The sequence below is a fragment of the Halichoerus grypus genome, chromosome 7 (genome assembly GCF_964656455.1).
Source record: "Halichoerus grypus chromosome 7, mHalGry1.hap1.1, whole genome shotgun sequence".
Classification (NCBI taxonomy): Eukaryota; Metazoa; Chordata; class Mammalia; order Carnivora; family Phocidae; genus Halichoerus; species Halichoerus grypus.
The window spans coordinates 16,660,859-16,685,623 of record NC_135718.1 but is presented as its reverse complement, the minus strand read 5'-3'; the positions used below and the strand labels follow the sequence as shown (position 1 = coordinate 16,685,623).

Sequence of the window (24,765 nt, the reverse complement as noted above, 5' to 3'; positions counted from 1 at the left end):
GAAGGTTTAGTGGCCCCGATTGGCAAAGATTGAAGTGTCCATGCCACCCTGTCCTTTCAGTCTGGTTGCCCAGCATCGTCATTGTCATCCACTGCGCACGATGCTAACATTTATTGATCACTTCTGTGCCACACACAGTTGTAAACACGTCCGGGGACTATTTTAGTTATTCCTCTCCACAACTCGTTGAGACAGCTTAAAGACCTATTTTATAGTTGAGGAAACTGAGGCACAAGAAGGCTAAGTAATTTCCTCAACGCTTCGCAGTAACTGCCAGAGCCGGCTTGGGCAGACTCCAGATTGGCAAGTATCTTAACTGTGCCACACTTACTTGTTCAAAGTCTTGAAATTGGTAATTTTTAAAATCTGAATCAATTACGGCCCATCTCCAGGGTTTGAATCCCAGCTCTGTGAGTGTTGGGAACACCGGGGAACAGATATTCCCAGTAGTGCTATTTGGGAAGCACATCTTGCTGTGATAAGTGAAACCGTACTTTCCCTTCTTTGGTTGGGACTGGCATTGTTTTGTTGGTGTTGGCATGTCTCCTGGCGTGACACTGAAACCACATGTATAGTTAATTGGTTGGATATGGCAGGGTTCAGTATCTCATGGGAGATACATCAGAACCTTGCCTTTGACAAGAGTCTTATGTGTCTTTCCAAGCCTTTTGCTCCCACCTTCAAAAATGCTTATTTTTTTCCATTACTAATCCTATGCTGAATTTGAAATATTGTGGAGTTATTAGGGAAGAGTTGGGTTCATGACTGCCTCTCCCATCAAAAGAACTTTAAGAGATTAGATACATACGTGTATATTTTTTAAAAACTTTGTAAGAAGTTAGTTACATAGTCTAGTGTTATAAACAAGCAGGCCACCAGCTACGTTTTGGGCCCGTGTTTTTATTTTCTAGTTGTGTTTATATTTACAGTGGGTGTTTTTTATTACCATGATATTTGACCTTAGTGACTCATAAATAACAACAAAATATTCAGGCTTCATATGTGACCTAGTCAAATTTTCTGCGGGATCTGATTATTGAGCTCAGAATACTAGATAACAGGTTTTCTTGGTTTCTTTATCAGTAAGCTATAATCAAGAAGTTATAAACATAACTTATCTCAGAAACAGCATGCTTTGTTCATTTCTTAAAAGAGATGTGTTTATGGGAAACTGTGGTGTAACGGATGGATTCAGACAGATTTGGGATTAAATCCGAGTTATTTCATTTGTTAGTTGCATGATTTTGAGCAAGTTACTTAATTTCTCCAAGCCTTACTTTACTCCCTCATAAAATAAAACCAGTATTTAGCTTTCAGGTTAATTATGTGGATTAGAGGTAATATATCTAAAGTTCTTCGTTCATAGGACAGCTCAATAAATGTTGACAATTTTTTAAAATTATATTCATTATTGTTACTGTAAAATTTATTATTATTAAGCCTGGTAAGCACAATAACTGACATGTAATAGTACTTTCTTTATCCTCCAATCTACGTCACTCTTGACTATTTACAGAAAATAAATTTAAAAGACCGATTCATAAATATTTTGCAATTAAGATGTGAAACATACATAAGTTTGAAGTTTTATATGTTTATTTGATCTGGTATACAATTAACACTTTATTAAAATACATCATTAAGAGCTTCCTCTATCCTAAAACCTCACTAGGTTGGACTAACTAAGGCGGAAAGGCTAGTTTGATTTGCAGATTATTTATTTTTTAGAATTTTATTTTAATTGAGTAACTCCAGTTACTGTTATTAGTCATTAGCTGTTATTATTCACTTAATTCCACCCAACTTTGGCTTGCAGTTTCTATAAAATATTTCTGAATACCTGCTTCGAGATGTAATTAATAGTGTTAGTGGCTGCATTTACTTATAAACAGTAAGCTCATTATCTTTGTTTTTCTAAATTGGTTAAGTAGAGATGCTGTACTTTTAATATTTAACAAAGTCTTTATAATGCATAGTTAAAATTGTAAGTCATGCTTTGTAAGTCATGCTCAAGTAATTATAAATTCTGATTTATAAAAGTACAGATTAATGAGATTCCATTTTTCTTTGGAGGGAGGGGAACACGTTCTTCATCAATATTAATGTTGCTTCCATGAAATCTGTAATAGTGTATTTTGCTTAACTTTGCATTTAAAATATTTTATATTTAAGGTCTCATTCAAATCCAGAGCACTTTAGTTCTTATGAAATTGCCTTAGGCATTTTGTATGTTTATATTTTAACACCTTGCTCCTTTTTGAATTTAGTCCTGTCTCGCTATTCTTAAGATTGCTTCATTCTCAAAAGCTCATTTGAACCTGATTGTGTACTTAGGTCCTCTTAATATTTGATATGTACTCTCATTTTTACCTAAATGTGTTGATCTTGCTTTCTTTCACACAGACTATTCTATTTCTGAAAGAATTTAGTAGCTTTTTCTTACTATATTTGCATACTGCTGCATAATAGCATCTTTCCCATCTTACCCCACCCCATCCCTTCCTTAGAAATAATAATGGTTTACATTTTAATGGAAAATTTTAGATAAATTATCTCTGCCTTTTCCTTTAATCATGATAATCTGTTTTGTATAAATTTCAGGATTAGAATGGCTGAACACAGAAGAGCCTATTTCTGTCTACAAGGATCTGTGTGGAAAAGTAGTCATCCTTGATTTCTTCACCTACTGCTGCATAAACTGTATTCATCTATTGCCTGATCTTCATGCATTAGAACACACATACTCTGATAAAGGTATCTGCCCTTTAATTGTTTCTAACAGACTGTCCTGGCATAGGCACAGGGGGAGTAGCTGACTCATTTGCTCATTGGAAAATGAACATTTGGCAAGACTTCAATGATTCTAAAAGTAATTTCTGATCTATGATTTAAGGACCCCATGTACCTTCTCATGAAGAGTTAAGTTTAGTGATAATGGTTTGCCTTCCTAAAAAACCAGCATTTAGTATATTTTTTTTCTCTGAGGTTAAGGACATGATTTACTTTTTTACGATCAAGTATTTTTAAAAGTTCATTTTGTATATTTAGACTTAAATTTGTCCTATGAGAAAATGAAACTTGTGACTCTAATCTTATACTCTTCTCACTAAGATATAAAGGTTTAAAGTTCTTATTAGGAAATGTGATTAGACTTCCTTTAATTTCAGATGACATGAATTACAGTGGAATGCCAAATATTATAGCAGATACTTTTTCTTTGACCCTGTGTTATTAAAAAACGATTTATAAAGGTTAATGTTTTCCAAAGCACACTAGGAAATCCTCTTTTATGGTATTACAAATTCTGAAGATGTAAGAGATTATACTTAGTATTTGCTTTAGAACTTTGACATTTTTTCAGATCTTTTTTCTCTTGTTTACTTCTTTCTAAAAAAAGAGAGCATATGGGGTGAATGCAACTAATTAAAGGTTCCATTTAATTAGGCTTAAATTGGGGCGCCTGGGTGGCTCAGTTGTTAAGCGTCTGCCTTCGGCTCAGGTCACGATCCCAGGGTCCTGGGATTGAGCCCCATATCGGGCTCCCTGCTCGGCGGAAGACCTGCTTCTCCCTCTCCCACTCCCCCTGCTTGTGTTCCCTCTCTCGCTGTGTCTCTCTCTGTCAAATAAATAAATAAAATCTTTAATAATGATAATAATTAGGCTTAAACTAATTGAAGCTCCGCAGTTGAAGTGGTATAAAGGAGAGAGGGTCACTGATCTTAGAGTAAAAATGAGAATATAGTACAGAATTGAAAGATAACTTAGTTTTAAAAAAGTGATTTTAAAAAAGGAGTGATAGATTAAAATTTTCAGTGCAAGGGAAACCTCGGATGCTTATAAATTGTAATACATTGTATCTTGAAATTGCCAGTGAGATTTATGAAGAACTCAAGTATTCCTGGTAGCTAAATCATGTTTTCAAAAATTTATCTGTATTGATTTAAGAAATAAGAGTATCTCATTATCTGCTAGTTTTGGATGCCTCTGTGTCTTGGTCAAGCTCATGTAAGTGTAAGTGTATTGAACATGTAGTATATGCAGGGTAGTCTGCTAGCTGCTGAGGACATATGTAACAGTTAAATAAAAAACATCATGGAACCTGAGGAAAGGAGTAATTCACTTCCTCTAGAAGCATTGGAAAAGATTTCTCAGAGGGGGAGACAGTTAAGCTGGAACTTGAAAAATAAGCAGGAGTACAGCTGCAGATGCAAAGGGGGCAGGAGGAAGCTGGCTGAGGAAGCGATGGGGAAATAAGCAGGGAAGCATGGAAGAGTAAGCTTCTTGGGGAGAGGCCAGTAGTTTAATGTGGCAGGATTGTGGGGACTTCTGCGAAAGATGAAAGGAGAGGAAGGTGGGTTAGGTTCAGACCAGTTGTGAAAAGTTTTCTTAATAGCTTAGCCTTTGTCTTCCACTGAAGATACAGAGATGTTTAAGGTTGTTTTTTTATTTATTTGTTTAAAAGATTTTATTTATTTGCCAGAGAGCGAGAGAGCGTGCACACAAACGGGGAGCAGCAGGCAGAGGGAGAAGCAGGCTCCCCACTGAGCAGGGAGCCCGATGTGGGGCTTGATCCCAGGACCCTGGGATCATGACCTGAGCCCAAGGCAGATGCTTAACTGCTTAAGGGCCTGAACCACACAGGCGTCCTTGTTTGTTTAATAGGAGGATGAAAGACTGGGTTAAGAATTCCAAAGTTAACTGTTTCGGTACTTAAGATAATCCCTAAAAGACTGTATTTGGTTAACTTAGTTGGTTACCCCACACCTGAAGCAAATTCAGGAACTTCTTGGAATGGGTCCTTGTAACCTCTTTATCGGTTTACTGGAAGCATCATTTTTATAGCACATTGTGACACAAAATAAAAATTATTTTTACATACAAATACACTTCTGAGAAGTAAAGATACTTGAAGATCCCAACACTATAATTTCAAAGAAACATTACTTTAGTAATATGCTGCTTTATGAAAATGCTGGTAACTTCAATATTTTTATATTGCTCAAAATATACATTCAATTCATATTCACAAAAGCAGGTGTACCCAGAGATTATCACATGAAAGTTCAATAAGCTGTCACTAAATTAATTTGCTTTCTTACAGCGATGTGTCTTGTCTCATTACTATCTGCTATGTTTCTGAACATATTTGCAGCAATGCTAATAGTTCTTGAAGTGACATTCAGCAGCCTATTCTAAATTCCATGGAATATTCAGTTCATTTCATCAGTAAGCCGGAAATGCTCAGCTAAGTGAGGAAGTGCTTATTAATTTAAAGACAGCCTGAAAAAGGTCCAAATTAATACCCAGTCTCCTTCCTCTGTAAAACAGCTTTTAATATCAAGTTTGTAATGGTGACCAGTATCATTTTCACAATAGCCTGAGGCATTATAAATGCCAGAGTCTAAAGTAAAAAGATATTTAATAGTAATGAATGGTTCTGATCTTCAAACATTTGAGAATATAGCTGTGCTCTAAGCTTGTTATTAGTTCATAATGATTTAGCACATGTTTAAATTAAACTGATAGGTATCTCATGTTTTGGGTTTTTTTTTTCTGTTTCTACTTGAGAGTTTATAAAATTTTTTTGCCTTTTTATGCTGGATGCATTAATGATATGTTATATAATACCCAAATTTAGCACAATGGCTATTAAGGAAAAGTGTTTCTTGTTTCATAAAAAAATCTATTAGGAACATTTGACATATTTTAAAATGTGACTGCTAGGTATATGTTGATGCATAATTAAATCAGACTTACCAACCTAAATGCCAGGGTACTACTGGGTAAATGCTGGTATTCTCATTATGTAGTAGACACTACTTTTCTGTTTTATACTTTATTAAAAATTAGAAGAATGGAGTTCTAATTTTATAATGACACTAAACCTTTCAGTGACTCCATATATAATTTGATGGTGTGTCAAGGTTCCCAATACCATCACCAGGTTCCATAATTCTTTAGGAGAACTCACAGCTGTAATTTGTTACAGCTAAAGGATACAGAGTGAAAGCAGCAAAGGGAAAAGGTGCTTTGGTGAGGCTAAGTCCAGAGGAGACAAAACACAGGCTTCCTCCTCTCTTAGTGGAGCCATACAAGACAACTTAACTCCCCAGCAGGGACTTGTTCGAGCACATTTGAGATATTACCAGGGCCTCTCATTAGAGACTCAGCAACCAAGGATTTTACTGGGGGCTGGCTAAATAGGCAGCTTCTTCCTGGCAGCATGTAGGAAAATTCTAGAGTCCCAGAAAGAAGGCAAGCGTTCAGCATAAACCATATTATTTGTACGACCAGTTTAGGCATAGCGAGCCACTCTTACTTGTTCTGGGAATGGCAGGCACCCTCCTGAAATCCAGGCAAGGGGCAGCCTTATAAGCAGCCTTCAAAAGAATACCAGTCAGGCCTGCTATGTTAACTCTTATCTGCACACACTTTATATTTTCTTTTTGCAGCAGTCCATATATTATTGTTTTTAAATAGATGATGTGTGATGGAAATATTGGTCAATTTATGGCAAACTTCTGGGATGTTTCAGGAGAGACACAGGGCAACATTAGTTTTTGAAATTCTAAAAAAAATTTTCAAATTTGTATCGGCTCTGTGCTTTAGTGTTCAGTGATTTTGATCTTTTCAGTTCATGTTTCCATTGCTTTTAGTATGAATGCTAAAATCCTACCTGTCCACACCCTACTCCTCTTCCCTCAGGGTGTTCTAGCCTCCCTGGCCTGCCTTTAGTTCTTCAGTGTCATGGTTCTTCGTGCTTTAAAGCCCTGACACTTAGTGTTCACTCTGTTGGAATACCCTTATCCTTTTTTGCCTAGTAAAGTGTCATCCTTGTCGTTTAGCTCTCAAAATGTCTCCATTTACAATTTTGTAACATGTAAAACTCAACTGTTTTTAATCCTTGCATTTAACTAGGTTATTACAGTGTTTGTGATTAAACTGTGCTTTCTACTATATATTATGTAAATATAATAATGTCATATATATTGCTATATACAATTATAATCTAGTACAGTTCTATATATCTCTGAAAAATAAGACCTTTGAAGCTTTTAAAATGATTTTTTTGAAGTTATTTTATTACTAATATTTTAGAAGCAGTTATTTTTATATGGCTTCTCCCTCTCTCTTCCCTCCCTCTCTTCCCTCCTCCCTCCCTCACTTCCCTCCTCCATCTCCCTCACCTTCCTTTCCTTCCATATTTTATTTTAATGGAGTAGTTTTGATCCCTGTGCTGGCAAAAGATTCATAAAATGAAGAATCTTTTACATTGTTTTTTATTGTGTATGATTAACAGAAAAAGCAAAATATTTTTTAAAAAACTCTATAAGATTATTGACACTGAAAAAATGTGAGGCATCGTTACTTAGCAGTTGTCTTTGTATATTAATATAGATATTCTATTTAGACCATATGCTATGGTTTATATATTGTCTAAATATACAAATTTCTTCAGTGTTCATGTCCCATCTATTCATCGTTTTATTTCCTACTATGTACTAAGCACTGTGCTAGTGAATAATAAAACATGCATGATCCCTAAATAATTAATATGAATTATAGTCTTGTTAACAGGGGCAAGACTTATAATCAAATATTCACAAATAGTTTTATACTTTCTGATTAGTGCTAAGAAGGAAAATTACAGGGTGCTATGAAAATAAATAATGCAGTTTAATCTGGAGGAATTTAAAGCTTTCTTAAGAGTAAAAATTGAGCTTGCTATCTAGAAGAAAAGTGTGGCTTTACTATGTGAGAGAGGGTGAAGAACATTCCAGGCTGACGGAGGATTGTGTGTTAAGGCATCAAAGCAAGAGGAGTAATGATATTCTGGAGGAACTGAAGGAAGGCCAGGTTGCTATAACACCCTGAGGGGAGGGGAAAAAGGAGTGGAAAACTTACTGGGGAGATGAAATTTGGTTTTTATACAAAGGACAATGAAGGGTTTTCTGGAGGAGAGTGACATGATGAGATTTGTGTTTGTTTAAAGATTAGTCCCACTCCTGGGTGGGTAACTAATTAGTGTTCAAGAATGGATGTGAGAGATCTGTGACAAGGCTATTGTGCTCCCTATGGGACATGATAATAGCTTGAAACTAGTTATAGAGGGGTAAGATTAATAGGACTTGGTCATGGATTAAATATGGATGATGAGAGAGGGCTCTTTGGTTATTACAGAGATATCCTAGGTAGGTTTTTGGCTTGTATAATTAATTGGACAGATGCTGGTGCCATTCAGTGAAAGTACACACTATAGAAAGGAAAGCTTTGGAGGGGAAGGTCGTGAGTTTAGTTTAACTGGTCTTTGAGACTTGCACTTCATTCTCCATATGGCTGCCATTGCTCCTAAGGATAACAATCTAAAACATCCTTTAAATGACTTACAAGGTGGATCCTATCTATAGGTTTATTCTCATTTTGTCCCATGCTTTCTTTCGTTCTCTACGCTTAGTCACTTAACTTTCTTCAGTCTCTTCTGTCTTTCATGCACTCTGTTTTACGTGTGTTGTTTTCTCTCCCTGAATCTCCTTGCTTATGCTCTTCACCTAATTAACACCTTCTCAGGGTTCCCATCTCTCCCTAATCTTTACTTCTTCAAAGAAGTGTTGGGTATATTTACCAGAAAGAATATATGTATGTATATTTTGATGTAATGTATGTTATGCTGTATATATATTTTGTATGTATATTACACATGTAAAATATATAGAGATTTGACTCATGAATTCTTATTTAATTCGTTGGGTTATAATCATTACCATCATTATTTAGATGTTCATATTGTCCCTGTTTGACGAATGGAATCCTCTTCAGGCTATCACCCGTGTCCTTTTGACATGTCCTTATTCTTTGAGCACTTCCTCACTTGTCACAACAAAATATTTAAAGGTTCCTCTTGTACCTTCCCAGCCCCTTCCCCGAATCAGCCATTTCTTCAGGGAGTTCTGATTCCTTATATTATTGAATATTGGCAATGGTTTTGAGAAACCAAGATCTGGGCACTACCTGTGCTCATTGCTACTGGGGTGTCTTTGCTTCTAGTCCCTCTCAACTAATTCGAAACTCACTTAGACTAGTCCTCCCCACTCCCTATGAGGTTATGTTATTCATTTGAAATACAGTTAGATTCATTTGTTTGTATTTTTAGTTGATGATGTTTGTTTTTGAGGCTATAAAATTTAAACATGGTTCTGAAAGTCAGAACTATACAGAAAGTATAGTTCCATCTATCTATCTCTTCTACCTGTTTCTATCTTCCCATTCTTTCCATCCCATTCTTCCATTCTTTCTGTTTTCTCTTTTTTAAAAAAATACCAGTGGTGACCTATTCTAGACGTTTTTGTGCATTTTGCTTTTTTAATGTAGCAGTGTATCCTGGTAGCCACTCCATATAGAGAACTTCCTGATTATTTTTAATAGTACATAGCACCCCATTGTGTGTGTGTGTGTGTGTGTGTGTTGTAATTTATAATAAATAATTCAGTCCCTGTCCTATCGTATGTATCAGCCTTTCGGTTGTTTTCAGTACTTAGCAGTTACAAACAGTGACTAACTTTGTGAATATGTTTTTATATTGCTGGTGGCATATCTTAAGGGTAAGTTCCTAGAAGGAGGATTGCTGGTCAGAGTTAAATACATGTAAGTATAGTTTTGTTAGGTGTTGCCATATTCTGCACCAGGAGGGTGGTACTAGTTTGTGTTCCTGCTAAGAGAGTATGAAGGTGCTTCTTTCCCCACTGCTGCTCCAGTAAAATGTATTGACATGTTTTTTAATTTGTACTGATTAAATAGGTGAGAAATGGTATCTTGGTGCAGATTTATTTATTTTTTAAGTAAACGCTACACCCAACATGGGACTCAAACTTATGATCCCGAGATCAAAAGTTGCATGCTCTTCTGACTGAGCCAGGCAGGTGCCCCTTGATGTAGTTTTAAATTGCATTTTAGAATGTGGTTGGAAATCTTTTCATTTATTTGTGGCTATTTATTTTAAGTGGGGTTTTGTCTACCATTATATACTCTAGCTGGTTATTGTATAGGTATATAAAAGCTATTGATTTTTATCTGTTAATTTTGTATTCTGCTTCCTGAACTTTTATTACTTGGTTTGGTTTTATAATTGTTTCTCTGTGGTTTCCCTAACATGGTATATTATCTGCAAAGAAATTTTCCAAATCTTATTTCTATAATTGATTTATCTAATTTTGTTGGCTAAAAACTCCCTCCCAGTTCATTATTCGGTAGTAGTAGAGACAGTGGGCACCTTTGCCTTGTTCTTATCTTATTGGAAATACTTCTCATTTTTCTCCGTTAAGAGGCTGGTTTTAGGATTTAGTTATATTTATTTAATCAGTTAAAGTATTGAGGGACAAAATTTACTTTAAGTAAATTATATCTGAATATAACTGATGTTAAAAATAGGAATCTATCTTTTCCTATTTCTGGGTTTGGAGAATTAGGCTACCTGATTTTGAATCTCCTCATTTATCTTTTCCTCTTCCTCAAACATAAAAACAAAAAGGAGAGTAACTAAAACCACACTTGATCATTCATTCAGCAATACTAGGAGACAGAGAATATCGTGGCCTTCAAATTACCTGTAAGTTGAGAAATAAACTGAATTCCATTAAAGGTCCTCTTCTTGCAAGCCTGCAGGTGCTAGAACAGGAATGGGAGAGGCTTAAAAGACTCCATGAGAAAAAGGAGAGTGGTGTTCACAGGGCTTGGGCGAGGCACAGAGTGACCCCCTTACCAGTAGAAAGAGAAACTCCAACACTCAGTGCAAAATACCCAACACAGGTTTGGATCATAGCACCAGCTCTTGAAAGAGTGTGGGACTAAGAACAGAAGCCTGAGAGAAGCATTGCTTCTTGGAGGGAATCAGATACAGAGGTGTAGTTTCCTTTGAAGATAGTCTACTTAAAAAAAATAAGAGGGAAAAGTTAAGGATCTTGCAGAAAAAAAAAAAAAAGAGAAAGTACACATCAGTGCCTCCTTCCAGCAATGCTATCCAAAACTGAAACTGCACAGAAAAAGGGAACTATTGGAAAAGTACACTCTCCACCTAGTAGCCCTGTCCACAAAATGGATGGTAATATTAAAAAGCAGATCACATCCACATAAAACTGTAAAAAGCTGAAAATGTGATTCAGAGTTGAAATGCTGATGAACATTTTTAAAAATGATCACAAAATTGACAAAAAGTGCAACACAATCCATATTGAATTATAGATGGATAGATAGATCCTCAAACAGCATTTAGGAATAATGAAAAAGGATCTTGAATCAGAAATTCAAAAACAAAGAATGAAAATGCCCCAAAGATGTAAGAAATGAATGGTAATTGAACTCAGCAAAGGAATAAGAAAAAGAATTATGTTAGAAGTAGACTAAATTACAAGGTGCCTAAGGGGCAGTAAATTCATATAAAAATGTAATAATGGGCATTGAAGTAAAGCGGGGGGTAGAACAAACTTAGAGAATGAAAATAAGCTAAAAAGAAGTAAAAACAGAGGAAATGATTGAATAGAAAGGCAGAAAAGGTCCAACATAAGACTGCTTGGAGGCTGAAGACAAAAATCAAAACAACTGACCAAAACTAACATGTAAAATTAGAATCCCAAAAATGCTCTGAAAATAAAAGAAACCTTGAGTCTACATATTGAAAGGCACTACCAGATACCAGGGAAAATTGACACAGAGCAACAGCCCAAGAAGTATCCTGTTTTAAACTATTACACTTTAAAGATGTTTAAAAAATATCTTCAGGACCTCCAGGAAAAATGATGACTTTCAGAAGCATGGAGTTTAGACAGGACAGACTTTACACAAAAAACATACAAAGCAAAGCAACAGTACATTTTTAAGAATCTTATATAGAGAAACTACAAACCAAGGATATTATAGCTAACCAGCTATCTTTCAAGAGTCAATCAGGGATATAGAAAACCAGTTTTGAATGTCCAAGAACTCAGAGAATCACCTGTGAATAGATGTACCTGTGAATAGATGCACTTTCTGGTCAATCTACTTGAAAGATAGATGGCTTCTTCTAACCAGGGGTGACTAAGGAAACTGCCAGATGGATGGCTGAAGATTTCATATGTGTACTCATGATGAGAAATAATAATTTATTATAGGTGCTTGACCTTATATGGTTGTGGGAGCTGCTTATCTAGTCTGCATATAACTGTTAACTTGTGTATCTGGTGCCTCAACTTGAAGTCAGCAGGTCAGGCAGTTGAAAAGGAAAGATGGAAATGAAATAAGGGAGAGCAAAAGCAAACTGCCACCTGCAGGCATGAACTGGAACCCATGCAAACTTCCAACCTAAATAGTGAGGTGACCAACAGAATAAGTTGGTGTCCTTTGTTGTGGAGCTATACCCTCATCTGACCCAGGAGTTGGAGAAGCTGAGGGAGGAGATCTGGCAGGACCTGTGGTACAGCTATGGGGCTTAGCTGCTCACCCACAACTGGACAGCCAGCAAGGTGAGACAGCAGATAAGCCCCAGAGTGTGTGCGATACGCTAGCACGCGGTGCCCTGCACCAGTCTCCCCAGCAAAAGAGAATATGGCTGCCGCTGCCTTTGCACCTTCCACTTCGCTCACAAAATATCTCTTACAGTAGAGGGTAAGAACTAGGCAGGGAATAGAGTACTGGAAAACAGTTCCACTTTAGCTAAATTGACAAAATATAACCCCCGTCACCTGTGGGTAGAAGAATAATGTAAAATCATATAGAGGTAGAAAGAATACAACTAAACAAAGGGAAAAAAAGGGAGAGAATGGAAAACAGAAAACTATTGATTATTGTATAGGTAATAGGTGGGAATTAAAGGACGCCATTTAAAAATGAGTGACCAGGGGCGCCTGGATGTCTCAGTCGATTGAGTGTCTGACTCTTGGGCTTCTGCTCAGGTCAGGATCTCAGGATTGTGAGATCAAGCCTGGCATCGGGCTCCACACTCAGCGTAGAGTCTGCTTGAAATTCTCTCTCTCTCTCTCTCTCTCCCTCCCCCCCCCTTCTGTCCCTCCCCCCGCATGTTTGCTCACTCTCTCTTTCAAATAAATAAATTCTAAAAAAAACGATTGACCAGATAATAAAAGATTATGAAAAATGGGGATTAATACTTTTGTAACATGATAAAAAGTATTATTACAAAGGTAACCACTGGAATAAAAATACAAACCCTCCTAAAATCCAAAGGACATTTTTTTTTAAGTTTTTATTTTAATTACAGTATAGTTAAGATACAGTGTGACATTAGTTTCAGGTGTACAATATAGTGTTTCAAAAATTCTATACATAGTGCTCATCATGACAAGTATACTCTTAATCCCCATCCCCTATTTCATCCATCCCCCCATTCTCTTCCCCTCTGGTAACCATCAGTTTGTTCTCTGTAGCTAAGAGTCTGTTTCTTGGTTTGTCTCTTTCTCTCCTTTTTCCTTTGCTTGTTTGTTTCTTAAAATTCCACATATGAGTGAGATCATATGGTATTTGTCTTTTTCTAACTTATTTCACTTAGCATTGTACTCTGTAGCTCCATCCATGTTGTTGCAAATGGCAAGATTTCATTCATTTTTATGACTGAATAATATTATGTATACATATATGTGTATATATATATCACATCTTCTTTATACCCAAAGAAATTTTTTTTACAAAAAAGGAGACACCATATAGAGAAACCCAGACAAATATAATACATACAGAAATTACAATAGAGGAAAATATGAAAGAATTTAGATCAGACATACCAGTTGTATCAATATGTGAATAAGTTTCCAAGCAAAACTTGGAAGGTAATATCCATCAATTCCTATTTATTTTGTATTTCTCTTTATTTCTTTATTATTCTTAATCAGGAATAGATGTTGGATTTTGTTTTGTACCTCATTAATTCCTGGTTTTATTTTCATTTCTTTCTCTGTGCTTTCTTTTGATTTATTTTGTTGTTTTCCTAGATTTTTATTTTTTTAAATTTTCATCATAAGTGTACTCTTTAATCCCCGTCACCTATCTCACCCGTCTCCCCACCCACCTCCCCTCTGATAACCATCAATTTGTTCTCTGTTGTTAAGAATCTATTTCTTGGTTTGCTTCTCTTTTTTTCCCCCTTTGCTCATTTGTCTCAAATTCCACATATGAGTGAGATTATATGGTATTTGTCTTTCTCTGACTTATTTCACTTAGCATTATACTCTCTATCCATGTTTTTGCAAATGTTAAGATTTCATTCTTTTTTATGGCTGAATAATATTGCATTGTGTGTGTGTGTATTACTTTTTTTTTTTAAATGTCCTTTGTCCCACACCTTTATCTGTTCATTTATGGATGGACACTTGGGCTGCTTCCATAGTTTGGCTATTGTAAATAATGCTGCAATAAATACAGGAATGCATGTATCCCTTTGAATTAGTGTTTTTGTATTTTTTGGGTAAATACCCAGTAATGTGATTACTGGATTGTAGGGTAGTTCTATTTTTAATTTTTTGAGGAACCTCCATACTGTTTTCCATGGTGGCTGCATCAGTTTGCGTTCCCACCAACAGTGCAAGAGGGTTCCTTTTTCTCCACATCCTCACCCACATTTGTTTCTTGTGTTTTTGATTTTAGCCATTCTGGCAGGTGTGAGGTGATACCTCATTGAGGTTTTGATTTGCATTTTGCTGATGATGAGTGATGTTGAGCATCTTTTCATGTGTCTGTTAGCCGTCTGGTGTCTTCTTTGGAAAAATGTCTGTTCATATCTTCTGCCCACTTTTAAATTGGGCTATTTGCTTTTCGGGTGTTGAGTTGTATCTGTTCTTTATATATTTTGGATACTATTTATCGGATGTGTCATTTGCAAATATCTTCTCCCATTCAGTAGGTTGCCTTTTAGTTTTGTTGATTGTTTCCTTTGCTGTGCAGAACTTTTTATTTTGATGTTGACCCGGTAGTTTATTTTTTGCTTTTATTTCTCTTGCCTCAGGAGACATATCTAGAAAAGCATTGCTATAGCTGATGTTAGAGAAATTACTGCCTGTGTTCTCGTCAAGGATTTTTATGGTTTCAGGTCTCACATTTAGGTCTTTAATCCATTTTGAGTTTATTTTTGTGTATGGTGAAAGAAATTGGTCCACTTTCATTCTTTTGCATGTAGCTGTCCAGTTTTCCCAACACCATTTGTTGAAGACACTGTCTTTTTCCCATTGTCTATTCATTCCTCCTTTGTCAAAGATTAATTAACCATGTAATTATGGGTTTATTTCTGGGTTTTCTGTTCCATTGATCTTTGTGTCTGTTTTTATGCCAGTACCATACTGTTTTAATTGCTACCACTTTGTAGTATAACTTGAAGTTTGGAATTGTGATACCTCCAGTTTAGCTTTGGTTTTTTAAAGATTTTATTTATTTGACAGAGAGAGAGCAAGCACAAGTAGGCAGAGCAGCAGGCTCCTAAGTGATAAGAGCACTAGGGCATCATTTGTTTTAATATTTGGTTTTTGACCCCAATTCTTGACAGAGTTCCTGAATCCCGTGGAATTTCCTGGGGGATTAACAGTGTGTTTTATTCTGAGGTGATCTTTGGTGGGCTTCTGGATGGGAACTGATCACCAGAAGGAAAGAATAAGCCATGATTAGAAGCTTGGGATTTTCGGGTGCCTGGGTGGCTCAGTCGTTAAGCGTCTGCCTTCGGCTCAGGTCATGATCCCAGGGTCCTGGGATCGAGTCCCACATCGGGCTCTCTGCTCTGCGGGAAGCCTGCTTCTCCCTCTCCCACTCCCCCTGCTTGTGTTCCTGCTCTTGCTATGTCTCTGTCAAATAAATAAATAAAATCTTTAAAAAAAAAAAAAAAAAGCTTGGGATTTTCAGTCCCACTCTCCATTTACCAGAGAGGGAAAGGGGCTGGAAATGGAGTCAATGATCTATAATGCTTATGTGATGAAGTCTCCATAAAAATTCCAAAGGTATGGAGTTCAGAGAGCCTCCAACTTGGTAAACACGTGAGGGTGCTGGGAGAGTGGAGGCCTTGGTGAGAGCACAGAAGCTCCACCCCCATTCCCACAACCTGTCCTGTGTATCTCTATCATGTGGATGTTCATCTGTATCCTTTATCATATCTTTTTGTAATAAACTGATAAACCCAACTGTTGCCTTGAGTTTTGTGAGCTGTTGTAGCAAATAATTGAATCCAAGAGAAGAGTCAAAGGAATCTCTCAGTTGTAGACAAGTCCAACAGAAGTTGCGGATAACCTGGGGCCCTATTACTTGTGATTGGCATCTAAAGTGGCAGGGCCATCTTGTGGGATTGAGCCCTTAACCTATGGTGCCTGCGCTAACTCTGGTTAGAATCAGAATTGAATCATGGGACACCCACTCAGTGTCACAGACAGTTGCCTAATGTGGGGAAAAAACCCCATATTTCTGGTATCTCAAGTGTTGTGAGTGTGGTCATATTGTGAGAGTAAAGGAGAAACACACAGAAATAGTGTGTTTTTCCTAAACAAAAGGCCTTTTTGGGTGCCTGTGTGGCTCAGTTGGTTGAGTGTCTGTTGATTTCAGCTCAGGTCTCGATCTCAGGGTTGGTCGTGAGTTCGAGCCCCGTGTTGGGCTCTACACTGGGTGTGGAGCCTACTTAAAAAAAAAAAAAAAAGGACCTTTTGTTTTTTGTTATTAATATTCAGTTTTATTGTATCGTGGTTAGAGTGTATTCTTTATAATGCTTTCTTTGCGTGATCGGTATTTATAAATACTCCATGTATACTTCAGAGGAAAGTATATTATCATAGTACAGTTTGATATGTATCAATAAGATCTACCTCACTGATTATGTTAATTAGGCTTTATCTTATTTTGTGTCTGCTTGATCTGGTTCACACTGAGAGCAGTGTGTTTTCTGTTTTATTAAGTTGCTTTTTTTATTACTTGGTACATGGATATTCATTACTGTTTTATCCTATTATTTTATCCATGTTGTGAATGCTTTTTGCATTAAAATATTTGTCATGTTTAATGCTTTTGGGCTTAAAATCTACCTTGTCTAATATTAGGATCATGACCTTGTATTGCTTTTGTTTGCCTGGTGCACATTTGCCTACCCCTTTCTTTTTAGCTTTTCTGGTTAACTTTGTTTTAGCTGTATTTCTCATATACAGAATGTTTTTCTTTCAATAGTTAAGGTAATTCATATTTACTTATGATTATTATGCATAATCATTATATGTATTAGCTTTTATTTGTTGTGTTTCTTCAAACGATGTATTTTCTTTGCTATTTTACTAATTGCTTTATTTAGAAAAAGCTGTATTTTTCTTTTATTGGTTATCTTTGTACTTACAAATTTAAAAAAGATAGTAAACATTCGTTGAGCTTTTACAGTATACTAGGTACTATGCTAAATGTCTTATACAGATTATCTCTTTTAATCCTCAAAACTGACCTATGAGGCAGTTACTATTATTTTCCCAATTTTATGAATAAGAAAACTGATGCCCAGAGAGGTTAAGTAACTTGCCCAAAGTAACTCAGCAAGTGGTAAAAGCCAGAATTTGATTACAGGGAGTATGACTCCAGAGCTAATGATTTTTTTTTTTTTGAAAAACTTTTATTGTTGCATAATTGACACCCAGTAAACTACACATATTTTAAGTGTATAATCCTTCCCACTCGTCCCCACCACCCTTCTTCCCAGTGCCTAAACAACCACTGATCACTGTCATTTTTGTGTGTATCTTCTTTAAAAATGTTGGGGGGGGGGGCGCCTGGGTGGCTCAGTCGTTAAGCATCTGCCTTCGGCTCAGGTCATGATCCCAGGGTCCTGGAATCAAGCCCCACATCGGGCTCCCTGCTCCGTGGGGAGCCTGCTTCTCCCTCTCCCACTCCCCCTGCTTGTGTTCCCTCTCTCACTGTGTCTCTGTCAAATAAATAAATAAAATCTTTAAAAAAAAAAAATGTTGGTGGGGTTTGGTTTTTAATCTTTGGTTTTCGGAGTTCATGGTGAGTCTTAACATGATTTTCTTTTAATTTATCCTATTTGGAGTGAATTTCTTGAATTCTTGAATTTCTTGAATTCTGTAAATTTGTATCTTCAGTCGAATTTTGGAAGTTTTGGTATTATTCAAATATTTTTTTCTGCCCAATCTTTTTGTCCTCTTCTTCTGTGATTCCAAATCTACATTCATTAGGTCATTTAAGCTGTTCCACAGGTCCCTGAGGTTCTGTTCATTTTTGTTTTCCAGTCTTCTTTCTTTGTGTTCCCTATATTGAATAATTTCCATTGAGCTATTTTTAGGTTTATTGACTCTTCTCTCTGTCATCTCTTTTGTACCATTGAGCTCATCCAGGGAATTTATTTTAAATATAGTATTTTTGAGTTCTAAAATTTTCATTTAGTTCTTTTTTATAGTTTCTATTTCTGTTTGTATTTCCTATCATTTCATTCATTTCAAGCATGTTTTTCTTTACCTCCTGGAACATAGTTATAGTTCCTTTAAAGTCTTTTGTCTACTAATTTATACTTCTGCTTTATTTTGGTGCTGGTATCTGTCACTTGTTTTCATAGGCATTCAACTTTGTTGATTCAGACTCTTAAGTTCTGTCTCATCTTCTATCAGCTCTGCTCTCTTTTCATCAGCTCAGCAGTTCAGTTCTTGGTTCTTTAAGCCTTGGCTGTACTTTTGTAGGCCTGCCTCACACATGTATAGTTTAGGAGTTAAGCCAAGACTTGTGAGTGTTCATACTCAGAAATGGGGAGTCCCCTTCTCCGGCTCTCTTCCCCTTGGAGTTTCCCCCACACCCTCCAGTCTCCCTGGCTCCTTGCGCCAGGAAGCGGTTTCCATTGTTTTTGCCACCTGCATTGCTTCCAAACTGGGGCCCACCTTCAGTGCAAAGCCATGAAGGAGAAAAGAAAACTGGAAACTCCCCTTCAAGGGTTGGCATCTCCAAGTTTTGACCCCCTGCTAACAATGTACCTGCTTTTGTGTCCTTTTCTGGGTCCTTAGGGGGGCTGTATGTGTATGTGTGTGATGTATGTGTTTTGTTGGGAGTTAATAGTTACAAATGGAAGGATGGGCTATCAGGAAATTACACCCCCTAATTTGTGTGGGTTTTTTTTCTTCATGCTGATGTGCGTAGTTTTTGAAATTGTCATTTACATAGCCCTTATTACCTCTGTTACCTTGGTAGTCAATATTGAGTTCTTTCTCTGAATCCAGCCAAATGCTTTTTTTTTTTCCTGTATCATCTTTTTGACATACTGTGTTGATTAGGTAGAAATATGTTGTTCTTAGTTTTTAGTAGTTCTGTTATCTACAATTAAGGCTTGTTTTAAGAACCATATAATAGGAATTTTAAATAAATCAAAGACCTTATATTATAGAAACATCTTGCTTATATTTGTTCTGTTAATCTGTAATGTAGGTAGGCCAGAAAAATCTAAGAGGATAATATGACAATAAATACTAGCAAAAAGCAGTCATAATCACTATGAATTTCAAAGGGGCTTATAATAGGTGGGGAAATAATAACAGTATTTCAATATCTCCGTAAGAAGTTAATGTATTTTTTAAAAATTTGTCTAGATAAAGGACACAAAGAGGTTCAGTCCTGAAATAGCCACATGACTTTGATCATATGTATTTTTATGTAGTTATCAAGATTGTCATGAGATTCAAATGTTAATTTTTTTATATGTGTGTTTAAATGCGGTTGAAAACACTATTTTAGTTCTGCCCTTTAAAAAAATAAAAACTCTGGACTGTTTATTAATGACCCATAACCTAATGTGTGGATGGTGACATTAAAACTTTAATACTTTATAATGTTTAACTTATAATTTTTCCCATTTAGATGGTCTTCTGATTGTTGGTGTTCACTCGGCTAAGTTTCCAAATGAAAAAGTCCTGGATAACATTAAGAGCGCTGTTCTTCGATACAACATCACCCACCCTGTGGTTAATGATGCAGATGCCAGTCTTTGGCAAGAACTAGAAATTTCCTGCTGGCCAACTCTGGTCATACTTGGACCCCGTGGAAATATGTTATTTTCTTTGATTGGAGAGGGACACAAAGATAAATTATTTTTATATACTTCCATAGCTTTAAAGTATTATAAAGACAAGGGACAGATCAGAGATAATAAAATTGAAGTAAAACTCTATAAAGATTCTTTGCCACCTTCACCATTGCTGTTCCCTGGCAAAGTAACAGTAGACCATGTTTCTAATAGATTGGTAATAGCAGACACTGGACATCATAGAATTTTGGTCGTCTGGAAGAATGGACAAATTCAGTACAGCATTGGAGGTAAAGTTTGCTTCTAATTATGATACATAATATATTTTATAGTAAAAAAAAATAGCTCAAGGAAATGTATTAAAATTGAAATTTATCACCCTGGTTTTAGATCTAAAACAGGCTCTTATTGACATCTACGTAGTCAATAAAATCTGTTAAGTACGTTCTCATTAATCCTGATTACTCAGACTGAATTGACATCTAGTAGCATAATAGTCAGAGAGAAGAGTATTTCATCTCTTTGCAATCCTGCTTTAGTAACATATGCAGCATTAGTACGTAAAGTAGGGGTATCTGCATTCCTAATGCAAATAAACTAGTCTTATTCCTAAGCCCTGGTGCTATTCTTAGGATGCCTAGATATTGTTCCCCTAGCTCTTGAATTTTTCACATTTCTTCTTTTTCATTTTTGTTAGAGTATGTGTTTTATGTTTTTTTTGTTTCAGCAACTTGATGTTTGGGTTGATGACAAGCAGTTATAAGAATTGTTGCTTAAAAATTATCTGTTGTAGTAGGTTGATTTAAATGGTTAAAAGGTTTTTAATGGTATAGTTTTCAAAATGCTGTAAATGAATATTTTCCTTTGTTAAACAGAAAAACCAGCAGCAAGCTACCTTTCCCAAACATGTTTTTAGGGATAATGGTATCTTGTGATAAATTAAAAGTTATTCTACAATAATTTTTAAAAATTCTATGGTCAGATACAATTAGGAAATATTGGTTAGATCTGTTTAAGAGACATTTGTTGGGGGTGGTGTCACTGTACTCCTCCATCTTTTACTCTGCTTATGTACCTCATGAATATTCAAGAGAGGTTATACTATACAATGTATTCCAATCTAAAGGGACCATGATACTCTCCCTTTTTTCCCACAGGGAACTCCCATTAACAACAATAATAGTATTATTAATAATAGTAATAATAGCAAACATATATATGCCTGGCATTATTCTAAGCACTTTACCTGTATTAATTTAGTCCTCACAATGCTATGAGGTAGGTATATTATTAGTTCCATTTTACAGAAGAGAAACTGAGATATAAAGAACTTGTTTAGATCATCAGCTAGGAAGAGGTAGAGCTTAAACGAAGTCACTTGGATTCTTGAGTTCATATTCCTAGCCACTACATTATACTACTTCTCTAACATCTAGGACAGTAGAGTTCTGCAAAGCATAGTTTGGGAGTGCTGACTTAGAGGCTTTGAATGGCTTATTGTCTGGTCATAGAAATAACAGTTATATGTTTTTATGTTGTATACTCTCCACCCCTGAAACTCTGCATGTATTAGAGAAGCTGAGAAGTAGGCCATTAGACCAGAATCACTCTTTGTCTCTCCAAGTGTTTATAGGATATTATAGAACTTTGTGGCAAAGTGAAATAGTAAATATGAAGGTTTCTTAACCTGGGGTACATAGACTATTAAATGCTTGAATGGCCCTCAGGATCTATGAACCCCTTGAAATTGTTTGTGACATCTTATGGGCATATATATTTTTCTAAGGAAAGGGTTCATAATTTTCATTGTATTATCAAAGGAGTATATCTTCCAAAATTGTTAAAAATCATTCATCTAGATGTGAAAAGATTAAAATTATTTTTAACTCTTTCTAGAATAGGTAATAGATAATTAAGATAGTTTAAAAAATATATTCTCTTCTGATATATGCTCCTAAAGTAACCATTATCCAGTAAGCCCTGTCATTAGCAAAACTTACTCTTGAGAAAAACATATCTTGGGAAATTGTTTTTAGGTGAAAGTATCATGCCATTTATATTAAAATCCCAGCTTTAAATATAAATTTTATTTATTTATTTTGGTTTGATTTATTTACGTTGTAAAATGATTACCACAAGAGGTTCAGCTAACATCCATCTTCCCCTATAGATACAATAAAAAAGAAAATAAAGGAAAAAAAGAAAAATATTTGGGGGGGGTTACTATGAGATAACTTTTTAAGTGGAAAAAAATTGTCTTGTGGCTATCTTTCTTTTAGGACCCAACCCTGGAAGAAAAGATGGAATATTTTCAGAGTCAACTTTTAATTCACCACAGGGTGTAGCCATAAGGAATAATATCATCTACGTAGCAGATACTGAAAACCACCTTATAAGAAAGGTAATTTTCAATTTTAAGTAAAGTTTTAATACTTCTAATCAGAAAAAAATGGTATTTACTTGCTACATTAAATTTTTGGAATGAGAGGGTGATACTTAAACACTTCAAATCCTCCTTATTCAGCTTTTTTCAGAGGACTGCTTTAGTTTTATTCTTAGGTATCTTGTTTCCCTGTAGTAGTCACAGAGGACAAACCCATCAATCAAGTCTTTTTTTTTTATCCTTTGTTTCAAAGTGCCTAATCACCCCAAAGCTCCTCATTTTGCAGTATTTTCCTACCACTGTTTATAGAGTGATGCTTTGTCCTTTTTTCAGTTAAATTTTCTCAAACCTAGGAAAAAAATCATACCACTCCCACCACCCTTCAGCTCTAATGCTTTGCCTGGAAATACTTACCAGTCAGTCTTAAAATTTGTTTTACCTCATTTTTTAAAATTTTTAAAGATTTAATTTATTTATTTGAGAGAGAGACAGACAGAGACAGAGCACAAGCAGCAGGGAGGAGGCAGAGGGAAAGGGAGAAGCAAACTTACCTGCTGAGCAGGGAGCCCAATGCGGGACTCAATCCCAGGACCCTGAGATCATGACCTGAGCCAAAGGCAGATGCTTAACCAACTGAGCCACCCAGGCGCCCCTTGTTTTACCTCATTATAAAAGTTATATATGATCTTTTTTATTAAGCATGAATTAATACATAAAGGTAAAAAGGTTCGTACCATCTATTCTAGCTCCCTAGAGATAACTAACCATTGTTAAAATTTTTGTCTTTTCAGTAATTTTCTATTCCTATACAAATAAATTTATATTTAAAAGACTGTCTCTAGAGAATCCTTTTTTAAACAAATGAAATCATATTGTACATACATAATCTTCTGCAGTTCTTTTAAATTTGTTTTCCATATTAGTCACATGAATGATATGACTGCATAGTATCCCAATGTAGAAGTACTTAGTTATTTTAAACATTTCATATTAATGAATATTTTGGCTATAATCCATTGGCCTTTAGGTTGCTGTCTATTTAGAAAATAATTAAGTTCATCTAACCCATCCTGCCAAAACACATTATTTCAGATACTTCCTTGCTTTTCTCAGTTTTTTTCTGTATTAATATTTGTGCCCATTTGGCAATGTTATCATGTAAAATAATAGGAAAAAACATGTGTAGAACTTGTAATACCACTGTAAGGTAAATTTCAATGAGGTCATGAAATTTGTTTTTACTGCTGAAATCTTAAGCACCTAGAATAGGGGCTGGCCCATTATAAGTGTTCAGTAGGTATTTGTTGAATGAATTTTTGAGCAAATAACCTATTTAGTGAAATATTTCCTCAAGTGTGTATTCCTCTTAATATGAAAACATGTTATATGAGGCAAGGATTTTGTGGATTTGTTAATTAAAGCAGATATATTCTTTAAAAGTCTTGGAGACTTTGTTCTTAGAGACTTTAATATGTAAATATATTGTGAATACATTAGTGGGGGGATATATGTGCAGTATTTCTAAATTTATTTGACAAAAGAGCCCTTTTTAGGCAGAACTTTTTGTAGGACTAATGATTTTATGGTATGTCATGATTTCCCACTTTGGGAAAAAATGCCTTTCTGTTGTTACCAACTCCTTAAAGGTCAGTGTTTCTTCATCATTGTCTTTCCAGGGTTGTCTGCTTCTATAATTCATCATAGTGTCATGGATATGTAACAAGGTGTTGTAGTAGTAAGATATTTAGCCCACAACATTCAGGGTATACTTGTCTTTCTTTAATTCTATGTTTTTCTCTTGCTTTAGAACTTAATGGGTTTTATGAGGGTTCTAGAGGGGAGGGGGTTGGGAGGATGGGTTAGCCTGGTGATGGGTATTAAAGAGGGCACGTTCTGCATGGAGCACTGAGTGTTATACGCAAACAATGAATCATGGAACACTACATCAAAAACTAATGATGTATGGTGATTAACATAACATAATAAAAAAAATTTTAAGAAAAAAAAAGAACTTAATGGGTTTTAGAGTATTCATTGCATTTCAAATACTTTTTAAGTAGCATAATCACAAAAATTTAGGTTACATGAACTTATTTTTAAATTATATGACTTAGTTTAATGTCTACAAAAAAAAGAAGTGAGATGGAATTATTTCTTCTCTTTTTAAATATATAAAAATATTTATTGTAGTTTACTTTTGTTTAAGACCTCATTTGCAGAGGATTGATCATATGTTCATATTTCACAAATATCATTGTTTCATGCAGACCTGACTCTTGTTTAGAATAATTTCTTTAGTAATTTATAAATTCCTTTTTAGCCCCACTCTCATTCCCCCTGCTATTCCCCTACATAAACACAACCTGTAGGCAGC

The 24,765-nt window shown here is 35.5% G+C and overlaps 1 protein-coding gene across 1 annotated transcript in view; it reads left to right on the top strand.

The window, feature by feature from the left end:
- Window positions 1-24,765, top strand: part of NHLRC2 (NHL repeat containing 2) — a 59,664-nt gene that overhangs the window by 730 nt on the left and 34,169 nt on the right. The window contains exons 2-4 of the mRNA XM_036106196.2: window positions 2,602-2,754; window positions 19,843-20,298; window positions 22,288-22,409. Coding sequence (XP_035962089.1) covers window positions 2,602-2,754; window positions 19,843-20,298; window positions 22,288-22,409 — 731 coding nt within the window. The remainder of the gene's footprint in view (window positions 1-2,601; window positions 2,755-19,842; window positions 20,299-22,287; window positions 22,410-24,765) is intronic.